Source organism: Hetaerina americana, unplaced genomic scaffold (genome assembly GCF_022747635.1).
Source record: "Hetaerina americana unplaced genomic scaffold, ioHetAmer1.1.p SCAF_8, whole genome shotgun sequence".
In the NCBI taxonomy this organism is placed as follows: Eukaryota; Metazoa; Arthropoda; class Insecta; order Odonata; family Calopterygidae; genus Hetaerina; species Hetaerina americana.
In genome coordinates, this window is record NW_027287427.1 from 89,536 (window position 1) to 114,360 (window position 24,825).

Genomic DNA, 24,825 nt, shown 5'->3' on the forward strand with positions numbered 1-24,825 from the left:
TAAATGTGTAAAGTCTGAGCAAACCACTTGGCAGCCGAGTTGAACTACTCTGTGATCTAGTCTAAAACAAGTAAATTGATGATCTTAAGCAATAATGCATTCAATCTCTTCTGAAAAAACACTGTTGTACCACAAAAATGGCACAGAGTAAGAAGAAGGTGGCAGAACTCACTATGTATTCAGGCTAAGAAGGAAGTTCTCACCAATTCCACTGATTCTCAGCCAATCATTACGAATGGCATAGCTGTGAAGGAGGAAGCTTTGCAGTCTGATGCTGTGGGAGTGGAATTCCAGCATGAAGGTGTTCAACCTGATAGATCTATGGAGCACTGGGCTAAGTTTTGCACCAAGCTGATGCAAAAGTGGTGAACGATGTGACCACCTGCAACGATTGTGTTCCTCGTGCACACTTACTGCCCTCCATTGTGCTTAAGCGCATAATGCCCACCTGACGTATGGCATTGTGTTCCGGGTTAAATTCATCAAAGTTCTTTCTTTTCATTACAAAATCAAGCACAAAAGCTTTGAGTGAAATGTTCCGAGTAAACCACTTTTTTCATTTCTTAAAATCTCAAACTCTTCCTTCAGTCTGCATTGTGTCATGTGCCCGGTGAATATTCATTCTAGAATATTTTCTTTAAATGCTAGTATCCATAATAATCACTTCCGTGGGAAGATTGACATTGATAGCAATCAGTATTCATACACCCTGTCTCAAAGGACTACTATTACTCATTATGTTCCATTTAATAAGATTGCTCTACATACTCGATTCACTTCAATTTCATCACTTTCCAGAAAAAGCTTATCCTGGAAAGTTAAGTGTGTTTGAATTTTCGAAGGATAAGTTGTGATATGTTTATATTTTGTAATTTTGTGTGCATTATCTCATGATTACAAACAATGGCATGAGTATGAATGTACATAAAACCCTTATTGAGTGTAGAAATATTGAATGTGCACGGTTTTATTTGTTGTCCAACCAATGAATACAGGTATTTTTACATCTTACATTCATTGACAATTACCATCGTAACCCCCCGAGCTTAGATATTATCATCTCATGCGATTAAATAAAATAGTTAGAAATGTACTTTGGTTTGTATGTTGAGAGTCTTTAATGTTGGCCAAAGTTTTTCCAGGTTGTAGAGGAAACATTTATAGCTGTGTCAGCTGAGAATTGTCCTGACATTTCTAGTTATGGGGTCTACATTTAAGAGGCTTATCAGAAACTGCCAAAAATGAATTTTTATTGCTCCAGCCTGCTGCACCTGTCCTACGTAGGCAACAATCGATTGGACATAATCTCTTCTTTTAGGTTTAGCCCGATGGCCATCATGTCGTACTCATGTGCACAACATGAGAAGATTCAGGCATGGGGTGGAGTTGATACATCATGAGGAGTGACTACGGAATGAATTTTCCAAATGATGTATCTTCATTATGTATTTATCCATCCAATCAGGCCCCAAAGTACCATTCACAAAAATGTAAAATCAAATTATATAAATAGAGAGAATGAAAATTACACTAATAAAATACGTAAATACAAAAATTAAAGTATTCTATCAGCATACAATTACATAATTAAAGGACGAAAATCTTAATATCATTCTTGGAATAATTGAAAATGCCGAAATTATTACATCCATTTCATGATCGTAAAATTCTGTTTATTGTGATGTTTTTACCATAATTATTTCTATGGTATTCTGTGATAATTAAATCTTTATATCTGGCATCATGAGAGGGAGAATGGAAACTTATTAATTCTGGCAGTTAAGGATTATCGTAATGTGAATTCATTATATTGGACAGTACTGCTAGGTCAAAACGTTCATGTCTTTTAAGAGAATGTAGGTTAAAAAGATTCACCAATGGATCATAATTTATTTCACCCAATGGTATCCTTAGTTTTAAATTATCTTTGTGCTTTCAGCGAAACGCAAATATTTGTGTTGCACTTCCTCCAAGATGTAAATGCTGCCATGCTGAGTGACGAGACCTAGTAGCATGAAAATTTTTAACTGCAGCATACTAGAAAAAAGAACAAAGTCTTTAAAACTAGAAATTTTAAAAATTTTTTGGTCCCTATATTAACCCTAACATTTTAAAGAATTTACTAGAGATGCTGTAAATATGAAGAATAAATGTTGGCTCTAAATCGAATGAGACACTAATAGAGATTCCCTATGGATGAAATTACGGCCAACACTGCAATCAAAATGGATGATACCCTCGTGCTGTGAGGTACCAATTGAGGCACATTTATCAATATTCAATTGCAACCCATTCCTAACAAAACAGGTGTTGTGATTAGCGATACAGTCCTGCCTATGGTCACAAGATTCAACAGCAGTCATGCAGAGACTTTCATCGTCAAAGAGAGACTAATTGGTGGTCCACTCAAAGAAGAGAGAGGGAGGAGCAAGGAAAGGCCACAAATATTGACCCAGAGCTACTCATAATGCAGTCGTAAATCACTGAGCACACATATTGGCCTTAATTTTGGCAATTGATGTATTGCATAAGGGACTAGTAAACCATTTCATTAAACCACGACTAATGCCATAGGCTTCCAATTTGGCCTGAAGTAACTTAACTTTGTCGAAAGCCCTCTGTAAATAACAATATATAGTCAGTTTGAGGACAGACCAACATATCTCTGATGATGTAGGACATTTATTTCTAGAGATTTGCCATTACAATTCTTCCAGGACAAAAAACTATATTGAATGGGAATGACTATTGTTTTAAGCAAAGGTTGAAATTAAAACAACTTGGCTTTTCCACATATAAATTTTTTATTTACTACCTAGGTTTCGTTATGGTATAACATCATCAGGTAAAAATACAAGTCAAGCACCGTCTATATAGCTCTGGACGGAGGGGAAGAGGAGGGAGGGAGGTAAGCAAGGATTGGTTGAGGCTGGAAGAGGAGGGGGATTGGTAATATTGATAAGTTAGCAGGCTGGGAGGAGGGATTGATACATTGTTGAAAAAGGTTTGCTTGGCGTCGGGTTAGTTGGCAGAGGAGTGGGGGAATGGGTGATGTGAACGGGGAGAAAGGCAGGCAGGCTGGGAGGGGTTACTACATTGTTGATAAGTTTTGCTTGGCATCTGTTTAGTTGGCAGATGGGCGAGGAAAATGCAATAATGGGGAGCATGAAGGGTAAAGGAAATTGTTGGTCAAAACATCTCCGTAATCCATGTGCAGAAGAATTTCTAATTGCTCCAGCGCATCGAGGTGGTGACCTTTCTTCTCAATGAGCAGGATTTCAAGGATGAAATCCCTGCTGTGGCCACAATGCAAGGCTAACTTGGCTAAACGGGATAGCTTCTTGTTGTAAAGTCTATCAATTAACCCTTCTCTACATCCATTGTTCACCGCAATCTGTTTTATGATGCTGAGTTCTTTAAGAGTGTTCTCTTTAGACATTGGGATAGAACGTGCTCTGTGTACCATGGCGTGGAAGGCTGATAATTTCTGAGAGAAGCAGTGCCTAGAATAATGGTGAATGGCTCGTCAGGATAATACTTCTTCCAGAAAATGGAAAAATCACACCTATTGCTTATAATTTTAATAGTTAAATCTAAAAAGTTGAGGGATCCATCTGCTTCTAATTCCTTTGTAAATTTTATATGTTTATCTCTGGAATTAAGGAAATTCAAAAAACTGTCTAATTGTCTGTCAGAACCCCTCCAGATGCAGAAAACATCATCTGCATATCTATACCAGCGAAGGACATTCTTTATGAGGGGGTTCTGAGGATAACATTGCTAGCTCAAAATTGTCCAGGTAAATGTCTGCAAGTAGCGAGTAAAGCGGAGAGCCTATAGCCAAACTGTCTTGTTGTTGGTAAATTTTGCCGTTAAACACAAAACTGTTTTGTTCTAGACAGACTTTTAAGGAGGAGCACAATTCAAAAATCACTGGGGTTGGAACCTTTGCTTTAGCAAGGGTAACTTCCGCAAGGTTTGGAGCTTCTGGTCTTGGAACACTGGGGAATAAATTTTTAACATCAAACGATACCATTATGCACTTGGGGGTTAATATTTCTTTAGACAACACATCCACTAGTTCTTGTGAATTTTTTATTCCATATTTCGGGGAAAATTTGGAAAAAGTATTGCATAAGACTATTATTAAACTTAATAGCCCAGAAGTGGTTTGGAGCTAAAACATTGGTGCCACACTGATTTTGTGGATTTTGGGCAGACCAAAAAATCTGGGCACTGATGGATTCATTTGTATTAGGTTGCGTTTCTCCCGGGGGCTCATTATCACTACACCGGAGTTGATGGAAGCTTTGCACACTTCCTGATATTCGGGTGAGGGGTCCTTAGTTAAAACTATTTCTTTGCTGTTCAAGATGAAATCTTCACACTTCTTTAAGTAGTCACTTCTATCCAGGACAAATACTGCGTTACCTTTGTCTGCCTTGGAAACAATAAGGTCTTTTTTTTTGAAATTGCGTCTTAGATTGAGAAAAAGGCTTTATAGTCTTTTGTATTTTATTCGATGACTGCATGTTGGTAACAAAAGATTGAATCCGTGAGGCGACGTGTTCTTTCACACCGCAGACATCTTTCCAAAGGGCTAAGTCTGAATCCACGGCTAGATTTTACAAATCACGAACTGAAATGGGAACATTCGGACAAATTTCAGTCCTTTGTTCGGTAAACTAAGTTCTTTGGGTTTGAATGTATGTTTGGAAAAGTTAACCACTCTGTCGTTTAACACATGTGGGGTCATGGTCATCGTCGGAGGGTGTTTGCCTCAGGTTAGGGCAACTAACTCTCTGGAGATAACCTCCTTTTTCTTGACGATGATCTTACTTGTTCTTTGGCAAACACTACCATCCAACGTGATCCACTCAGCCCAATGGAGAGAGCTGGTCAATTCTTGATATAATAAAAATAGGTAATGAGAGATAGTCTCTCTCTTGACATACCATTCGTGAAGCTCTCTTTTGATCCTGTAAGTTCTATGTGGAAAAGCCAAGTTGTTTATTTTTAATTTCAATATGAAGATACCAAGTGATGCCAGAAACTGTTTAAGCAAAGGTGTTAAGTCATCACATAAAATGCTCCCAAATATATTAGGAATGGTAGATAGCATACATATAGGCCAGTGCTTTCTTGCATTTAATTCATCTCCAGATTTGAATATGGCACCAATATGACTTAGTTTCCATCATTTGGGAGCAGCATCTTATGTGAGATAACATTGAATAGCATAGAGAATGGAGTAATAAAAGAATGTTGGTAATTTTTCAATAAAACAGGGAATATTGCCAGGATCCAATACCTTCTTTGTTGTCTAATTAACTGAGATTAAAAGATACCTTGCTCACAAGTGATAGCATGGTTGTTTAATATGGTATCATGTTCAGCAAACAGGTAGAATCCATCCAGAACATTGTTTTTATGGATTCTTGAGAACAAATTGTGAATAAATCAACTTCCTCATTACCATCACCCCACATTGTATCATTACGATACATAAATTAGGAAAGCTAGAGAGGCACAGGCCCTTTCCTGTCTGTTAGCGCCCTGCCTTGAAGTAGGTGTGTACAAAAATTCAAGCTGCATAAAAAATATCACCTAATACAATGCATAATGCCTACATTTCGTACGTGGAGAGTGCATTAACCAGGATTTTCATCAACCTGGATAATTTTTACCCTTTCAATGAGGGTAATCAAGAGTGATTAGCATGAGAGCTACAATTTATTTCTTGGAGATAAGTTCAAAGCATTGAGAATGTCTTCGTGTATTCTCTTCCCATATTTCAATTCCATTCATACTGGTGCACGTTGATATAGATCGGTAGAGAATAATGATACGGTGATAGGAGCTTAAATTCCCCATTCTTTACTCTTAAGGCAATGACAGCTCAACCACTCTGATTGGTCTAGCATAACAAGCAAGTATTAAACAACACATTGGGGCTGTTCCTCCTGAGACCAAGGAACCTACAGAAAAACTTTGACCCATGGCAAAGCAAGAAAATACATAGAAATCATGTTGCAATGTGCTAAGATGACAGCTAACTTAGAAGATTACATTAAATTTCAGTCAATTGACAGTAGAGAGATCCAATAGGCAAAGGGAGAAACCTAACTTAAGAAGGAGACACAAATATTCTGCTTGGAAATTGTATTCCAGTACAAGAACTCTGGGAAAACTTAAGGGCACATGTTTTCCAGCTTTAATGATTGGTATTGAGGGTTTTAGGGAGCAGCTGTGTCCTGAGCCAGAAATATTTGCATTCAATTTTCTGTATCTAATGCAAGCTGCATTCTGGGGAGTAACTTCAGTTGTTCCCAGAGATGTGACCTGCAATGGATTCAAACATTCATAATGATCCAAGGCACTTCATTGCACTTCTCCTTGTGGAAACACACAGCAAGAGGGGTATGTCCTTCGGTGAATGAACTGAACCAAAGGTGTGGATGTATATTAAATGAAAACATGTAGCGAGGGTCCATGAATTGGTGGAAAGTTGGAAAGCATTTCAGATTGTCATCTATACCACTCACCAGGCAAATAATAGCCATAAAAGAGTACCTTAACATTTTAAGTTTTTCACCATCAAGAAAATTAATACGAGTGCCATGAACGCAGTTGACACTAGGCTGGCGCAAAATGCTTCTCCAGTGATCCTCAAATAATACTAATTAGGGAAATTGACGATGCATCTTGTGATTGTTTGTTTCAAGGAGGAGTCAGTTAAACAATAAATGTTTGTTTATAAAACTCCAAGCAGAAGCAGAATATGCAATTGACTTGAACCTGCACCAAATTTGATCATCTGTGTCAAATGCAGCGATGGCAGTGGATGAGACCTTCCACCTCTCCATGAAACTCCTTTTCACTTGTAAAAATCACCAAGCAGAGCCAGTCATGGGCTTCATATCCCAAAAGTCTGACTCATGGGGTGCTGAAGAAATGGCTGACAGCTCAGCTGTACTAAATTCATCCACTGCAGATGCCATGAAGAGGTCAAAAACAAAAAAAGGGAGTGAGAATTATAACAGAAAATAGTACATTGAGTGGATGAAGGCTTCCTAATCATGTTATGTATCAAACAAAATCACAATAATTCACATGACTAGAAAGGTGAATAAAGGCAGGTAGAATGCAAGTGCTCTGAGCCCATCCTCAGGGATAAGGGAGCAGCAATGCAAGTCTCCTCCGATGCATTTTGGTTGTCTCCCGGGTGGATGGATGCTTTGGCTGAAGCAGCAGCAGTGTGGGGAGGAGTGTGCTCACAGAGAGGCTGGAACAGTTCTCTATGCTCATGCTACCGCCACGCAATGCAAGGGGGCGCTTGACTCTCACTAGGATGGCACGCCACTACACATCCGTGCCGTGGGTGATGGCTCATGGACCCCTCCGCATGTCACTTCCCCACCAGTCACCACTTCCGTGACCACCACAATCACTCAACCTCGCTTTCCATCCATGGGGTTCATCGAGGGCCACATTCCCCTCTCCCCAAGTCATCAGTGGAACACCCAATCAGACCATGGACTCTGTGAATGCCACGCATGAGCGAGATGAAAGCCATTCAGATGGGACATGCACCAGATTCATCCTTACAAGACATCAATTTGCAGATGTCTAATTTGAACCACTTATTAACACTAATGAAATATAATTGCTGAGAAATGCTTTCAAATAACAGAATGAAATATTATGAACAAATGGATGAAAAGTTGCCATTTGTGGACATCCCCCGCATGTGTGTTGTAACTGACTCATGGGAGAGGAGGGGGCGAGGGGTGGTTTTCACTTCCACCGCTGTGTGGGTCCTCGCATCTCCCCCTTGGCCTTGGTCCCGCTCGAAGCACCCATGGGATGGGCAGCCTCATCATGGGCCGCTAGCTCCTCGTCCAACAGGAGCTGGAAGTTGCCCAGTGCCTCAGGGGCCGGGATTTTGTTCCATCGGACACTTTGGGTTGGTTCAAAAGAGAGTGAAAACACATCACTAATTCGAACTGATTCCATGCCGTTTCTCAACTGGAGTTCCATTCATTAATAACGAGAATAAAAATGCATATGTCAATAACAATGGGAGATATGCAAGTACATGTAATCGTCAAACGTGATCTACACAAAAAATATAATTGATAATATGAAATTAGAAAATATTTTTAAAAAACATTAATTTGGAGAACTTTTATCACACATGAAAATATGTGATAAAAGTTGAACTCTCTTAGGTTCCGACTAGTCATGAACACTCGTGGACCACATACATTATATCACAACATATTAACTCTCACGACACAATAAGACATTGGTGCCGTGAATTCTCAAAGATTCAAGATAAAAGTGGTACAAATATGGGGGCAACAAAAACCGTAATTAACCCCCTCTTCACACCAAAAATGTAGACATAATGCATTGCATTACATATTAAATTCAGAGATATTTTTTAATAGCCTATAGAACATATTTTTTTTGTTTTAGATAATTCAAGCCAAGGCACTATTCGCCATCGCAACGCATTTACCCAGTTTATGACCTGTATCTGCTGAACTTTCATCATAGGAATGTTTATCAAACATCATCCAAGAAATAAATTATAAAAAGGCATTATGGTGGCATGCCTACGCTGCAAGAAGCATTCTCAGAGAGCAACATGACAATTGTTTTAATGAGTTTTAACATGGGAACTTTTCAACTTACAAATCAGCTCTTAATTCTTAATAACTAAATATACATGCATGTAACATATGTTGTAATGTATTAATTGACAAACCAGGATACAGAGTACATGAAACTATGCGTGTAGCAGGCTTTTTCGCATTGCATTGAGCAGGCTCTTTCTCTGAGACCAAGTTCCTTGCATGCCATAAGATGTTTTTCAGTTTGGAACACAATGTGGAACTTCATCACGCACAGACCAAACAAAAATATGCGACTGCATTTTGTGCATTATTTTCCATAGGGTCCCTTCTCTGATTCCAATTTATTACATAGCTTCACCGGGGGGATCGAGATGGTGCGGTGGCTATTGTACCGGCTGCCCACCTGGAGGGCCCGGGTTCAAATCCCGGCGGCGTTGAATATTTTTCATAGGTATCCCTAATCGAGGTGCTTTGTGGAGGGCACTTTGAGTGAGTACTCCGTCCGTCAGATAGGACGTTAAGCTGCAGACCCCTTGGCGTCTTTCATTAGGAGTAGGCTAATGCTGATGCTTGGTTTCTCTCCACCCTTCATCCTTTCCTGTCCATCCCCTACGGCCCAAATGACCTCAGCCCTCAGTCGCCTCCCCTATATACTACTACTAGCTTCACCAGAAAGGCTTGGGGCATTCTAGTTAAGCAGTGGCCTTCACGCATAAATGCAACCCAGCATCATACTATCACCTAAAACCATTGCATGGAATCTTTAATACTCCCTAGTGGATATTAAGACATTATATGAGGTTTTAGAGAGTAAAAAAACCAAACACATCCTAACTTATATCAGTTCCAGTCCATTATTTTGATTTTGATTCTAGGCTCAAGAGCCGTTAGATTTGAACTGAGCCATCACTGCTTCACACATGGTGTATAACATTCGCACATTCACAGAGTGCTCACAGATTCTTTTCCCCGTGGCACCTGAAGTTTCCCACAAAGTTCTGGGGTTTGCTGAGTCACAAGACTTGGGTGAAGCTGAGGGGCATTCAAAGGAATCACCCACACTTTAACCCTTAATCAGAAGCTAAATGCTCTGCCAACTCTACTATTTTTATTACAGCATTACTTATGCTTTATAAATAAAGGCTTAGAGTAAGAATATTGCTCTGAATTTCATACACAGACAATTGAGCTTAGCAACATTGTAGTTGACAGAAGCCTGAGCTATTTTTATCACTCAGACAATCATGCAATTCCTTTTAGCAGCCAGAGATAAGTTCAGATATGTGATGCACTGCACCGTAAGTTTTATGGGTATCTGACTCGGTAAATATGTCAAGGGGACAGTTTGCAATAGCTTATTCTTTAATATTATGAGTTCATATTAAATTGAGCAAAGATAAAGCAAAATTACTCACTCTGGTATCCCATCTGGTGGGAGAACAACGGATATTATGTTGTCAATCAATTTATACTTCAGAATTCGGTCATTTACAGTGGTCGAAGTCAAGGACGGAGATGCATTGACCTGAAACCAAGGGACAGATTCATGAAAATTCATTTAATTATTTATTTATCCATAGGAATAACCCAATTACCAATAGGAATGCAGAATACCTCTGATAAAAGCTAATACAGTACAAATTTACATACTAAGGGGTGCGTTCCGAAAGTAATGCAATTGAATTTTCTGCGCCCCTCCTTTTCATCGGAGTGGGATCGAACCACTTGGAGTAGGTGGGAGGGGGAGACGCTAAGCTTAGCCACAAAATCAATCTCAGTGCTCTCCAAGCTGTGGAAGCGGCGGGACATCAGTTATTGTAAACCTCTGCGCACCGACTGTGTCATGAAAAAAATAGAATCGACGATCAAGCAACGTTACGCAATTAAGTTTTATGCTAAACTGAAAAAATCTCTTGAGGAGACTAACAAAGTGATTCTGGAGGCTTAAAGGGACTCTGCTCTGTCCAACTCACAAGTTTCGAGATGGTTCAAGGCCTTTAAGGAGGGTCGGGAAGAGGTTCACAATGAACAAACCCAAGAAGGCAAGACTGAGCTAATCAAAATTGAAAACAATGCTCATTGTCTTTTTTGACGGTAAAGGAGTGGTCCATAAGGAGTCTGTTCCTTAAGGACAGATAGTTCACGCCACCTACGATGTGGACATGCTGGAAAGACTCCGAAAAAGGATCATCAGGATGACAAAAGACATCTCCACTGCCTGGCAGCTCCATCATGACAACGCGCTACGAGTCCGTGAGTTCCTGGGCAAACACCAGGTTTGCCCCCCCCTTCCCCCCCCCTATAGTCCTGACTTCGCCCCAGCAGACTTCTTTTTGCTCCCTCGGATTAAGGTAGCCCTGAAAGAAACCCGCTTTTCGTCCATAGAAGAGATACAATCAGCCGTGACGATGACCTTGCGAGAGGTCGCCGAAGAAGCCTTCCAGGGCACGTACCGGTCATGGCAGAGTCGCTGGAAAAAATATGTAGACGTCCAAGGACAGTACTTTGAATAATTTAAAGTGTTTGTGCAAATCTGTTCAATAAAATACTAAAAAAGATAATTGCATTACTTTCGAAACACACCCTGTAGTTATGAAATTAGTTCATTCTCACTTACATGACTAAATGTAAGTATAGACAATGTGTGTTGATTACATAGGAATTGATCCTTCAATATATTCATGCCACTATAAAATACATTATACATACAATAGAATCACACCGAATTATAATATTATATATTCAAATAAATAAAAATTAAGAGTGAAAAACAGTAATTGTAGAGCTCCCAATTAATGTTCATTAGAGTACCCCCATAGGTATCACTAAGGTACGAGATATATTTCAATGACTCCTTGGTGCCACCGTGACCATTTTAGGGGCCTCTTCATGCCTCCTCCTCCTTCCTCAATCATCTCACACTCCTCATTCCCTCTAAATACCCCCCCCACAATCCCCTCCTCTTCAGCAAACAAAAGTAACTTTAGTCACTCCACTTCATACCACCAGACTTTCCCATAAGTGTCTTTTTAGTGACCTTTCCTGGATTATTTGCTGCATGTGACCTAACCACCTAATGTTAGCCCTGCTGATTTTATTTACCACTCTCAGTTTGCCCAACACATCTTCCAGGTATTGATTAGTTTGGATTCTTCACATTCCATTCCAACAACTCATCCATAGATCCTCAATCAGACTATCCCATTTCATCCAAACCTCTTTTCCCATTTGCTTGCCTCTCTAAACCTTGAATGACAGCCAGTCATATGATAATTGGATACATATTCATTTTATTGTCATTACTTATATTCTTTTATACACCTGTATTTATACCGTCTCAATTTTAAGATGTATAATTAGATTAATATTTTTTACATATATTAAAAAATATCCAACAATGTTTCTTGGTAGGTTTCAATTTATAATAAGATGAATTACAAAGGTGTTTTACCTTTCAAGGACATACTACCTTGATCAAAAAGTTCCCGGAATAACCACCGTGTGGCGCTCCCATCGTTCCGATTTGAGTTCTGTTTTTTTTGTTAAATTGGTACATCTGTTGTTGATATTCCCTTTAAATCTTAGTGTCATAACTTGACATTTGCAAAAGTTACGTAGCCAAGAGTACATCTATCTCTGTGTGTGTTGGCGATTTTTTACAATTGCAGAAATGGATTTAAATTTGCAACAACGAACTTGTATTAAATTTTGCGTAAAAAACGGATTTAGTGGCGCACGGACGTTGGAAATGTTGGAAAAGTGTTTCGGCAACGATTCTCTAAAAAAAACGGTCGTTTACCAGTGGCACGAGCGGTTCAGAAGTGGTCGTGAGTCAATCGAAGATGATGAACGCAGTGGCAGACCATCGACATCGAAAGTCGGTGAAAAAATTGATAAAGTAAAAGAAATGTTGGTCAATAACCGCAAATTAACCATCAGAGAAATAGCGGAGGGCTTGAACATTGCCTATGGATCCGCCCAAGACATTGTGGTTAATGATTTGGGTTTCCGTCGTGTAGCATGCCAAAAGACCTCAATTTCATGCAAAAAAGAGACCGTGTTGACGTCGCAAAAGACATGATTTGCGAGGCTGAATCCGATCCCACATTCATCAAAAGGATCATTACTGGAGACGAGACGTGGGTTTATGAGTACGACACGCAATCCAGACATCAGGCAAGTGAATGGCGTTCACCAAATGAGCCGAGACCAAAAAAACCACGTCGTTTTCAGTCAAAAAAGAAGGCAATGCTGACGGTTTTCATGGATTACAACGGTGTAGTGCATCATGAATTTTTGCCAGAAGGCCAGACAGTAAACAAAGAGTATTATTTGGGCGTTATGAGACGTTTGCGTGAAGCAATTCGCCGAAAGAGACCAGAAATGTGGGCAGAAAACTCGTGGATTTTGCACCATGATAACGCACCGTCGCACAGTGCTATCATTATTCGTAATTTTTTGACGAAAAATGCAACAAATACCATCCAACAGCCACCGAATTCACCTGATTTGGCTCCCTGTGACTTCTTTCTGTTCAATCGAGTTAAAAAACCATTACGGGGAACGCGTTTTAGCAGCCGAGAGGAAGTAATGGAAAAATCGCGGGAAGCACTGATGGACATACCGAAAACCGAATATAAAAAATGTTTCGAGGATTGGATCAAGCGCTGGCATAAGTGTGTTGCAGTCGATGGGGATTACTTTGAAGGGGACAATATAGATTTAGATGAATAAACTTGTATTTTTAATTTTCTGAATAAATTCCGGGAAATTTTTGATCAAGGTAGTATTCTGCTTTTAGATTAACACATAAAGCCTGGCAGGCATCTTTCACTAGTCTGCGATTGTGCACAGTGTGCAAACTGAATATTGGGGCATAATTCCCCTGCACCACATGGGGAAGTCAAGACTAAATAAGGGAAACTTAAATCATGGCAAACCACTTACTGTGGCCCTTATTTGATGATAAAAAATGAAGAATAACCAAAACAGACTGAAATGGCTTCCCTCATTTGTGCATTTGCTTTGCAATTTTTGGGTCTATCACGTCAGAGAGAGTAGTTGAACTGCTGATACTCATGAGAAAATGTTAACTGCTGATGATGTTGTAATTCCAAAGCCATCACAAGTGTCCTGCGAGCTCCAAAATATATGATCTGCTGTCCAATATAAGATAAAATAATAAAAAATATCCCAGAGCCAAGAAATTAAAGGGAGAATTTTGCCAAACATGTCCTTTCTAATGAATTGACACTCACTATCACTGACACTGGACACTTTATATGCACACTGATTTATTGCCTGGTGTGCTTAAACCTTTCTAAGGAAGAAAAAAAGGCACTTGCTCATATTAATTTGTTTCTTAGGGATATCATCTTACCAACTACAACAAGCCTGAATGCACATCAATGGCTGATATGTTATAATAATCTTACAAAACTATGCCATTGCAAGAAAGGAATTTATAATCCTTGAATAATGATAAAATATAACTTTGTAATGAACTTTGTAAGAACTTTCACGAAGATGCTGCACCGCAGTGACACCTAGGACTCAATAAAGCTTATATTTTGTTTAGAGTTACGAAGTTCTACTTTAACATTATTCTTTATGGAACAGTTCCACAAAGTTATTCCTAAAACTATTAATTATATTTATAATCCTTCCTTGTTATCTTTGATTTTGATGGAAATATCCCCAACCCCCAAGCTCTGCTCTCTGCACCAGGCTGTTGATTCCATCACAGGGATGTTTCGTCTGGATCCCAAGCCCTCGACGAGGCCCAGGGCCCAAATTCCTGGAGACATGCAATGCCTCTGCCCTTGGCTCCCATACATTAGCGAGGGCACTCACCTCAATGAGCCAAGGCTTCAAGCGGTCGTCCACAATGATGTCGTAGCCATAGCACTCGAAGCAGTGCCTGTCATTGGCCATGACGGGAGCAACAGCCTTGAGTGAGTGCACGATGAGCCATGAGATGGAGGAGAAGAGCCTCTCGGTGACCGCCTTCCCCCGCGTTCCCTCCAGGTATAGCCTCAGGTTCTGCACACTCAGTTTCCCACCATGGATGCCATTGTACTCTCCCTGCACCAAGAGGAGGCACTTGCATCAGAGGGACAACCCATTAAGGTACACTCTCAACACCCTTCTACATGAAACATCTCCAGCCATATTCACGTCAAGAGTGTGGCCAGAAGAAATGCTGCACTGTGAAATGCAATATACTGTGTTGTGGCAAGGATATTGAAAGTAAATAAATCATATTGGACTGATCTCATCATTCTCAGTCAGTTAGTTGATGCTAGATCATGGCCAAAGAACACAGTGGTTCAAAAGTTCAATCTCAATAAAAAATACTCCAAGATAAATAATGATGCCTAGCCCAATGGAATCACTTTCAACTGATCACATCCTGACTCAAGAGTGATAAATTTAAATGACAATAGATTGGGAAAAAAACTGATATTTTGGAATAATTTGTAATGAAAACAATTATGACATATGAATTACTAAACACTGGTTTCATCCTTAAGAACTTTTGACAGTGAATAATGATTATTTTGATATCACTTTCTCATGCCACAGAGAAAATAAAAATGTGGTTGTCTATTTTCGTTCAAAATGGCTTAATTTACAGTGACTTTAATTTTAAATCAAAATTAAAAAAGTATTTTTAGGATATTTGCTTTTATACAGCTGTTAAATTTCTGAACCCGTACTTAGTTTGTTTTATTCTGGTAAATCAATATTTTATCTGATGTCCTCTTGTATTTTTTTTTCTTTTTTTTGATAGTCTTATAAATTCATGTACAAACCTTCAAGACCAATAAAGCTATTATGATTATTACTTAGGATTTACAACAAAAGGGTGGAGAAGAGATGACATAATACTTAGGTATGGATCAGTTTGGGTTTAGAAAGGAGATGAGTACCCATGGCACCATAGCAATTATGAATTCCTGACTAGAAATGAACATTGACTACCATCATGATTCGTTTGCATGCTTTACTAGAGAAGTGGCTTGATAGAGTAAACCGTATTTGCAGCAGGTAGGAGTACACGGTAGGATCAGATGACAAATCTGGAACCTGCGTTTGTCTCAGACTGCACAGTTGAGGATACCAATTAATATTCACCACTTCTGCCAAAATAACAGTATTTATATTGAATTTAACTTTACAAAATGTAGGAGGATCATAAAAGGACACTTAGATTTTATTAGACAAGAGAATTTTCTAGAGTTTACTAGATATCCAGTTGATAATTGGTTAACTTACAACAACAATATGGTTTTCTTGCAAATGTCCTTTTCCTTCCTGCTCCCTTGCGTTATGCTTATCCCATGACTTGCACAAATATTTGCAACTTCACACAAAAAGTTATCGCAACAACGTGGGACCAATACAACAGATATTATCATATTTGTAGCCACTTTGCGCATACACAATCTAAAAGTCAGCTTTGTTATTATTCAGAGCCATACCTTGACTATGTGCATGAACAGGAATCTTTAGAAAAAGAATACACACATGGTACAAACAAATGCAACAGGAAATCCAAAAGATAAGAGCACTAGGTAGATAGTTATAAAACTTTCTGGTTGTCGGCTGAGAATTGATCAACAGTAAAATAATGCTTTTCCAGCAAGAGATGTTTACTCCACTCTGAAATTTATGCGTAAATACTGCAATGATATAGATTTTGGGAGGGAGTTCTACATTTTCATTCCCACACCCACAGTGTAGTTGGAGAAGAACTTTGGTAAGTGACATGAATGTTTTTGCTACTCTTTGTACCACATGGGTCGACTTCTCATCACAATAATGCAGAAGAATATTTTTTTATAAGAATAGCAATACAATACAGACAGGTTCTGTTCCAAAAACAAGTAGAATCAATTCAGAGAAATATAAAATATAAATCCATTTCTTGCAGATCAAAGTACAAATTAGTTAAATTCTTCAAAATAGCACCTTTTTGTGTGGATGCACTGATGCCATCGCCTCTGCCAGTCACACTACACCTCCTCCGGAAGGCATATTTTTGGGAGAGAGCCCATACCTTGAGTCTATATAATGATTATATGACTATAATTCATTTAATTATGTAATGACACAACTCAAGCAACTTTTAATTATTAAGTAATTTAGAACCACATGTACCTCCACAACTTTTCTTAATGAGAGGATTAAGTTAATTAATTTGGAATGTTTATTGAACTGCCATAGAAACTACATGGCAAAATGATAAAGGGCAATATTTTCAGTCAGCTGTGTATGTTCAAGGTTTCACTTTGATAGTGCGTGGGAGTATATAATGCCATGCAAAAGATAATATTATATTGTTTCACATTGTAACCTAGCTTCTCTCAGGGTGAATGCATTGTTCTACAATGGATCGTAAGTAATGTGAGCATATGCTGTATGCTAATAAAGTTAAAATTCAAACTCTCCAATTCATTACACCAATGGCTGCTTGATGCAGGTAATGTATCAATGATTAGTAACCAAGTCCTTAAAGAAAGTGTATTCCTTTTAACAATTCTTTATGACAATATTGTGAACATTATAGCAATCTGATCTCATCCATGCAAAGCTGAGCCTTGTTCTCAGTAATAATTAGAGTTCATGTAAAAATGACAAAGGCCCACAATAAATAATTTTATAAACAAGATAACATTTTAATGTTCAACAAGTTCACAGTTTGTGTATAATCTGCTTCTCGCCTCTAAGCCTTCATCATCCCCTCTATGCAGTGTTTACATCATCCCACAAACCAATAAGGAAGACTTTGAATGAGAGGGAAAAGTATTTATCGGTTAAACACAGAGTGAATGCATTTATTAAGAGTAAACTAGAATCCTTAGCTGCCATGAAATCGGTGCCAATATTCCAAAGAAGTTGAACAATGTGCATCTATCAAAATCCATATATGTGTTTGCACCAATTTTCAAGGAATGCATTGGTCATTAATCATAAGTTTAAATATAAATAATCACTCAATGGCACATTTCTGAGGAAACAAACCCTGATGGTGACTGATAGCGATGCATGCCAATATATATTTTTTTCTAAATACCAGTCATCATATATCATCACATTTCTCTTTCGCAGATTAATATGCTCCTCGGACCTAAGGTTAGAGGGCATGAAATTTGTCGATAAAACTGCCCTTTCCCTCCAAGCACACATGAAATACATCCACAATGGATCATGCGAGCACACAAAACCAATGAGACAAAAACATGAGATAGAAATTAAACCAGGAGGGTTGACACAGCCCCCATATTACAAACCCCATGCTTCTGCACGGAGACGTTGGTGAGGTGGACGTACATGTTGTCCAGTTCCTGCGTCCCAGTATCATACTTGACAGTGCAGAAACGGCAAAAGCCCAACTTGAAGAGATATGCCTTCAAGGGACGGAATGATGTGACGAGGACATAGAGGCGGAGATCAAACTTCTTGCCCCCAATCAGCAGTGGGTTGTCTATGTACCTGTGGCAAGGGGAATGAAAGGGGGAGACCTTGGGTGAGGAGGCCATTGGCGGCAGCCAACACCACTCTCGGGCCACCACAACCACCAAAGAGACAGCTGCTTGCTTCCATTAGTATTACTGTTATCGTTACATGAATCCATTGATTGGAGGTAGGTTTGGGGAAGTTCCAGAAAACTATTACAAAATCTCATGGGCTTCCAACGGACTATTCTTCAACACAATTTGCACACCTTTGGACTAAACTAATTCCCTTTTAGTTCCAGAATTTAACTTCCCTTCATGCCATCTGGAATAGCTTTAGTCTTCCAGTTTCCTTTCCCTATTTACCTAATGCTTTCCCAATTATTTGACTCTTGGCATGCAATACACACTACATACATCAGTGTACTTTTATACTATTTATAATTTCTTTATTCAATATCTTATCCATAATAAAGCATTTGATTAATTCTCTGTTCACACCATTGTCAATGTTCATGTAGAGTTATGTTTGTTGCACACTGAACCAATGGCAAAGAAATGATTCTGATCTTTGGGGAGCAGACCCCTTCTGCGGTTGCGTACACGCAGGCACATACATAAATGCCCATTCGCCCATGAAAGAGTGCAAAACCAAAAATTCTCTGCTTTGAAAATTGTTTAAATATCATTGTTATATTTCATATGCCATTCAATGTTATGGAATCAAAAAGTGTATTTGACATTGCATTCAATCTAATTCATTAGTCATTGGCATCAGCAACATGAGAACTTAAAAACAATTTTCAAAATAATAGAATTTTATTCTCCGAAAACGCTTTTTCTCCTTTTCTCCCACTGAACATTTAGACACCCAAAGAATTATGGAAGTATGACTCACACTCGCTACATCAAGGTTTGATTACTAAAGATTGTAGCGCAAGAATTTAACAATAAATATTCATGTGTTCCCATTGAAGTATTTATTAGCTGAATGAAATGTGTTCAATGTGATAGATACATTATTCAGGCATATTAGTGGATGAAATATGCGTTAAAATTTTGGATCCAGTAGCTTAAGTACCATAAAATATATAACAATGATATATCTTTATATATATATATATATATATATATATATATATATATATATATATATATATATATATATACACATATATATGTATGTATGTATATATATATATATATATATACACATATATATGTATGTATGTATATATATATATATATACACATATATATGTATGTATATATATATATATATATATATATATATGCTTTCGTAGAGGTAACACGGAAGTGCCGAATAGTACAATACACAGTAACACACAATATAGAAACACAAAAAAAGAGAAGAACACTCGCACGTTATTTCTTGATATTTCGACGGAAACAATCCGTCTTCCTCTGAAGATATAGAAGTAATGACTGCTGGAGTTGTTGAGGTGAGGGGTGCGAGAGAAAGGGAAGGGGGCCAGGAGAAGGGGAGAACGGGAGGCGAAGGAGGGGTGAGGGTGGGCTTCCACAAAGTAACAATTTTAGGCCACTCCCATCAGTGAACGACATTCAGGCCCGGATGCTGATAGGCCATACAGATGTAAATGAATGCCATTTCAAGTGTTTTTAATTGTATAGGGTTATCGGATGTGGGAAGGGAGGCCAGGACGGAAACATTATAGCACAGGTTGAAAGGGGTATTATGATGGGAAGCATGTTTAGGGATGGGGAGACCCGCGGACGGGGAGGAGGGATTGCACGAGGCGCGGTGGTTATTAATCCTAATGTTAAGTGGTGTGGAACATTGGCCTATGTAAAATGACGGGCAGAGTTTACAGGTAAGAAGATAAACTACATTCTTGGAAGTGCAAGAGGAATAGGGGAAGGGCGGGAGAGAGTTAAATGGTGGGATGGAGTGGGGTGGAGTGGTGAAAATAGGGCAGGTTTTGCATCTTGCTCGATGACATGGAGTGGGTATGGCTCTGGGGGTGTGAGGGGATTTTGAGAGCGGCCTGGTGGATTTGAGGATATTTGCTAGGTTGGCGGGACGTTTGAAAGTGACAGAGGGGCATTTGGGAAGAAGGTTGGAGGAAGTGTTGTGATTTTTGAGGATGGGGAATAGGTCTTTGAGGATGAATTTGAGAGACTGAATGCCTGGGAAGTAGGTAGTACAGATTGAGAGAGGCTGGGAGTCTGTGGTTGAGGCAGGCTTGGGGGTGAATGTTCCACACCACTTAACATTAGGATTAATAACCACCGCGCCTCGTGCAATCCCTCCTCCCCGTCCGCGGGTCTCCCCATCCCTAAACATGCTTCCCATCATAATACCCCTTTCAACCTGTGCTACAATGTTTCCGTCCTGGCCTCCCTTCCCACATCCGATAACCCTATACAATTAAAAACACTTGAAATGGCATTCATTTACATCTGTATGGCCTATCAGCATCCGGGCCTGAATGTCGTTCACTGATGGGAGTGGCCTAAAATTGTTACTTTGTGGAAGCCCACCCTCACCCCTCCTTCGCCTCCCGTTCTCCCCTTCTCCTGGCCCCCTTCCCTTTCTCTCGCACCCCTCACCTCAACAACTCCAGCAGTCATTACTTCTATATCTTCAGAGGAAGACGGATTGTTTCCGTTGAAATATCAAGTAATAACGTGTGAGTGTTCTTCTCTTTTTTTGTGTTTCTATATTGTGTGTTACTGTGTATTGTACTATATATATATATATATATATATATATATATATATGTGTGTGTGTATATATATATGTATATATGTGTGTGTGTGTGTGTGTGTGTGTGTATGTATATATATATATATATATATATATATATATATATATATATATATATATATATATATATATATATATATATGCAGGTATACATGGAAAATGCCAGGTGACTCAGGAAGATATCAGCTAGATTATATCCTGGTTAGACACAGGTTTAGGAATAGTGTGATAAATTCCCACAGCTTTCCGGGAGCGGATGCGGACTCAGACCACAATTTAGTTGTTATGAAATGTAGCGTACGTTTCAAAAAGATAAGGCAGGGGCGGCGAGTTAGAAAATGGAATGTAGAAGCATTAAATGGGTTGAAAAGGAAGGAATACAAACAGGCGGTAGAGAAAATAATGGAGGATGGTAAAGGGCTTATTACTATCGAAGAAAAATGGGAAATGATCAAAAAAGGGTTGTCTAAAGCCGCAAAAGACACTATTGGAACCGTTAACGCTAAAAGGACTAGGAAACCATGGATCACGGATGAGATAATTACAAAGATGGATGAGCGGCGAAAATGGAAGAATATAAATACAGAATTAGGCAAAATGAAGTACATAGAATTGAACAATAAATTGAGGCGGGCAACAAATAACACAAAAGACGCATGGTGGAAGACGCAGTGCGAGGATATGGAAAGTCTCCAGAGGAAGGGTGAAATCGGTGCGCTGTACAGCAAAGTTAAATCGTTATCGGGAAGTAAGAAAGGAAGAGCTATGCTAATAGTTAGAGATAAGGCGGGTAAGGTAATAGTTGACGCAGGAAAGATCCAAGAGAGATGGAAGGAGTATATAGAAGAACTGTATAGTAAAGAACTCAGACCAACACAGTTAGACATTGAAAAAGAAAATGACGTAGAGGAAGACAGCTTAGGTCCAGGCATACTAGACAATGAGATAGAAAGGGCATTAAGGGAGATGAAACTAAATAAGGCCGTGGGGGTAGATAACATTCCCGTGGAACTTTTAAAATGCTTAGGAAAATGTGGGAGGAAGAGGCTATATGGGCTGATCCGTAGCATTTATGAGGAGGGAATCTGGCCGGAAGACTTTGTGAGAGCAGTTTTAGTTCCGATTCCGAAAAAGGTAAAGGCCACGTCATGTGAGGACTATAGGACAATTAGTTTGATATCCCACGCAGCTAAAGTTGTTCTCAGGATCATAAACAAAAGGATAGAGAGTAGGGCAAATGATTACTTAGGGGATGATCAGTTTGGGTTTAGGAAGGGGAGAGGTACGCGTGATGCCATTGCAGTAATGAGATTATTAATCGAGAGGAATATAGAACACAACCAGGAGGTATTTGCCTGTTTCGTAGATTTCGAAAAAGCGTTTGATAGAGTGAATTGGGAAAAACTAATGAGTATATTGCAGAAAATAGGAATAGATTGGAGGGAAAGGAGGCTAATCCACAACCTGTACATGTCTCAGACTGCTCAGGTGCGGGTGGGAAACGGGGAGTCAGGATGGGCAGTGTTAGGAAGGGGTGTAAGGCAGGGTTGCCCATTATCACCGTTGCTGTTCAACCTGTATGCAGAGGAAATGATCAAAGAGGCATGGGAAGAACTAGAGGTAGGAATGAAAGTGGGCGGGGAATCCGTAAAATCAGTTAGGTTTGCTAATGACCAAGCTTTAGTTTGTCAGTCAGCCAAGGGGCTGCAAGCATTGCTGAGTGAATTGGAAATTCAGTGCGACAGGTATGGGATGAGAATCAACATTAATAAAACAAAGGTTATGCGATTTTCTAGAAAGAAAAAGGGCAAGCTTAACATTAAAATAGGAGGGCAAAAACTAGAGCAGGTAGAACAGTTTACGTATCTCGGTAGTGTTTTGGACCAACACGGTCAAAGTAGTAGGGACGTAAGGAGAAGAATTGCGCTAGGCAAAGAGGCTTTCACGAGGAGGAGGGAGTTGATGACGGGGACTTTGAGTAAGGATGTTCAGAAAAGACTCGTAAAAACTTTGATATGGAGCGTAGCTATGTACGGCGCGGAAATGTGGTCATTGAAGCAGGAGGATAGACGTAGACTGGAGGCTTTTGAAATGTGGGTGTGGAGAAGAATGGAGAAGGTGAAATGGACAGAGAAGAAAACAAATGAGGAAGTACTTGGTATGGTGGGCGAAGAGAGGGGTTTGTTGGGAGCAATCCTATGGAGGCAGGAAAAGTGGATGAAGGGGGTGTTGACCGGCAGTGGGATGTTGAAGACTGTGATAGAGGGTAGAATGTTCGGCAAAAGAGGAAAGGGAAGGAACAGGATAGGGATGTTGGACGGGATGAAGGGCGGAAGAAAGTACTCAGAGATGAAGAGGGACCTGGTGTAGAGTAGAATTTAGGGTTGTGTTTTGTTAGTAGTCACAAAATATTTGTTTGGTAGTTGTGTCCATCGAAAAACCTACCTTAACCGGTAGATTACCTTAAAAAAAAAATATATATATATATATATATAAACAGATATAAGGAAAAGGGATAGGAACACATATAAAGGACGAACACAATAAAGGTGGGGAAGGCGGAATCGGACGGATCACAAGAGTAAAAATATTTCCTTGACCGGGAATATATACATATATATATATATATATATATATATATATATATATATATATATATATATATATATATATATATATATATATATATAGTCCAGTGGGTAGAGCGTTGGACCTCTGACCAGAGGGTCCCGGGTTTGATTCCCGGGCAAGGCACTCTGGGCACCTGCAGCTCCACCCAAGCTTTGTGATTTTTCCGGTACCATATCTTCCTGGGAAACCATAACCGGCACAGGGACAGGAACTGGCCCCCCTACCCTGACGTGTGAATTTCACACACCATTGGGCTTAGTAATGGGTGAACTCTACCATCACTTACCAAATCGACCTTCGGGTTGATTACTGCGCTTATGGTTTATACATACATACATACATACATACATACATACATATATATATATATATATATATATATATATATATATAATATAATTGGCTGACAAAACATAACACAAATAGAAAAGAATAGACACATATAAAAGAACACTTACACGGTAAATTGTTCGAGCTTTCGGCCCTCTCAGGGGCCTTCTTCAAGAGAGACTGAAAATATGCTATGGAACAGGAGAGGGGAAAGAGTTATGGGCGTGGAGGGGAGGTGTGGAGGGGAATGCTGGGAGGGAAATTAAATATGGCGGTTAAGGGTGGGAATTTTAAAGGAACGGAAGGATAGTATGTAGGCGGATTCACGAGTTCTCACCTCTATGTTGGTAGCTGAATCAGGTAGGGATTCTAGGATGCTGAGGGAAAAACACTGGTCGAATGAAAGGTTGTGGGAATTGGCATGTGAAGGGATAGGAAGAGAAGAGAGTGAGGCAGAATTACAGGAGTATCGGTGATTATTCATTCGGATGGATAAGGGGGTAATGCATTCACCTATGTAGAAGGAAGTGCAATGCTTGCATGATAAAAGATAAATAATATTTTTTGAGAGGCAATTAGCGTGGGAACGAGGTGGGGGGGCTATGAGGGGATGTAGGGAGAGGGGAGTAGGCATAATAAGAGGACAGGTTTTACATCGGGGGCGGTTGCAAGTTGGGGAAATATTGGGAAATTTGTCACGGGGGGGCGCCAAAGGGTTGGTGGATCTCAGAAGGTTTTTGAGATTGGCGGGTCGTCTGTATGCGATAGATGGGCATTGGGGTAGTAAGGATGAGGTCGCGTCATTGTCATGTAGAATTGGGAACAGTTCTTTAAGGAGGGTTTTCAGTCTGTGTGATCCGGGGTAATAGGTGGTGCAAAGGTTGAGTCCTGCGTCAGATGTGGGCTTTTTATTGTGTGGTGTGTGTGGTCGGGTGGAACGGTGGATTTTATTTCGTAGCAACTTTTCTGGGTAACCGCGTTTGAGGAGTGCAAGGTGTAGATTGGCAAGGTA

At 39.5% G+C, this 24,825-nt stretch overlaps 1 protein-coding gene across 1 annotated transcript in view; it reads right to left on the reverse strand.

The window, feature by feature from the left end:
- Positions 1–7,797: 7,797 nt before the first annotated feature.
- The window catches only part of LOC139697916 (polyglutamylase complex subunit TTLL1-like), a 29,723-nt gene continuing 12,695 nt past the window's right edge, over positions 7,798–24,825 (reverse strand). The window contains exons 5-8 of the mRNA XM_071596777.1: positions 17,939–18,140; positions 14,496–14,726; positions 10,058–10,167; positions 7,798–7,960 (exon numbers count right to left, since the gene is read on the reverse strand). Of these exons, the coding sequence (XP_071452878.1) occupies positions 7,798–7,960; positions 10,058–10,167; positions 14,496–14,726; positions 17,939–18,140 (706 nt within the window). The remainder of the gene's footprint in view (positions 7,961–10,057; positions 10,168–14,495; positions 14,727–17,938; positions 18,141–24,825) is intronic.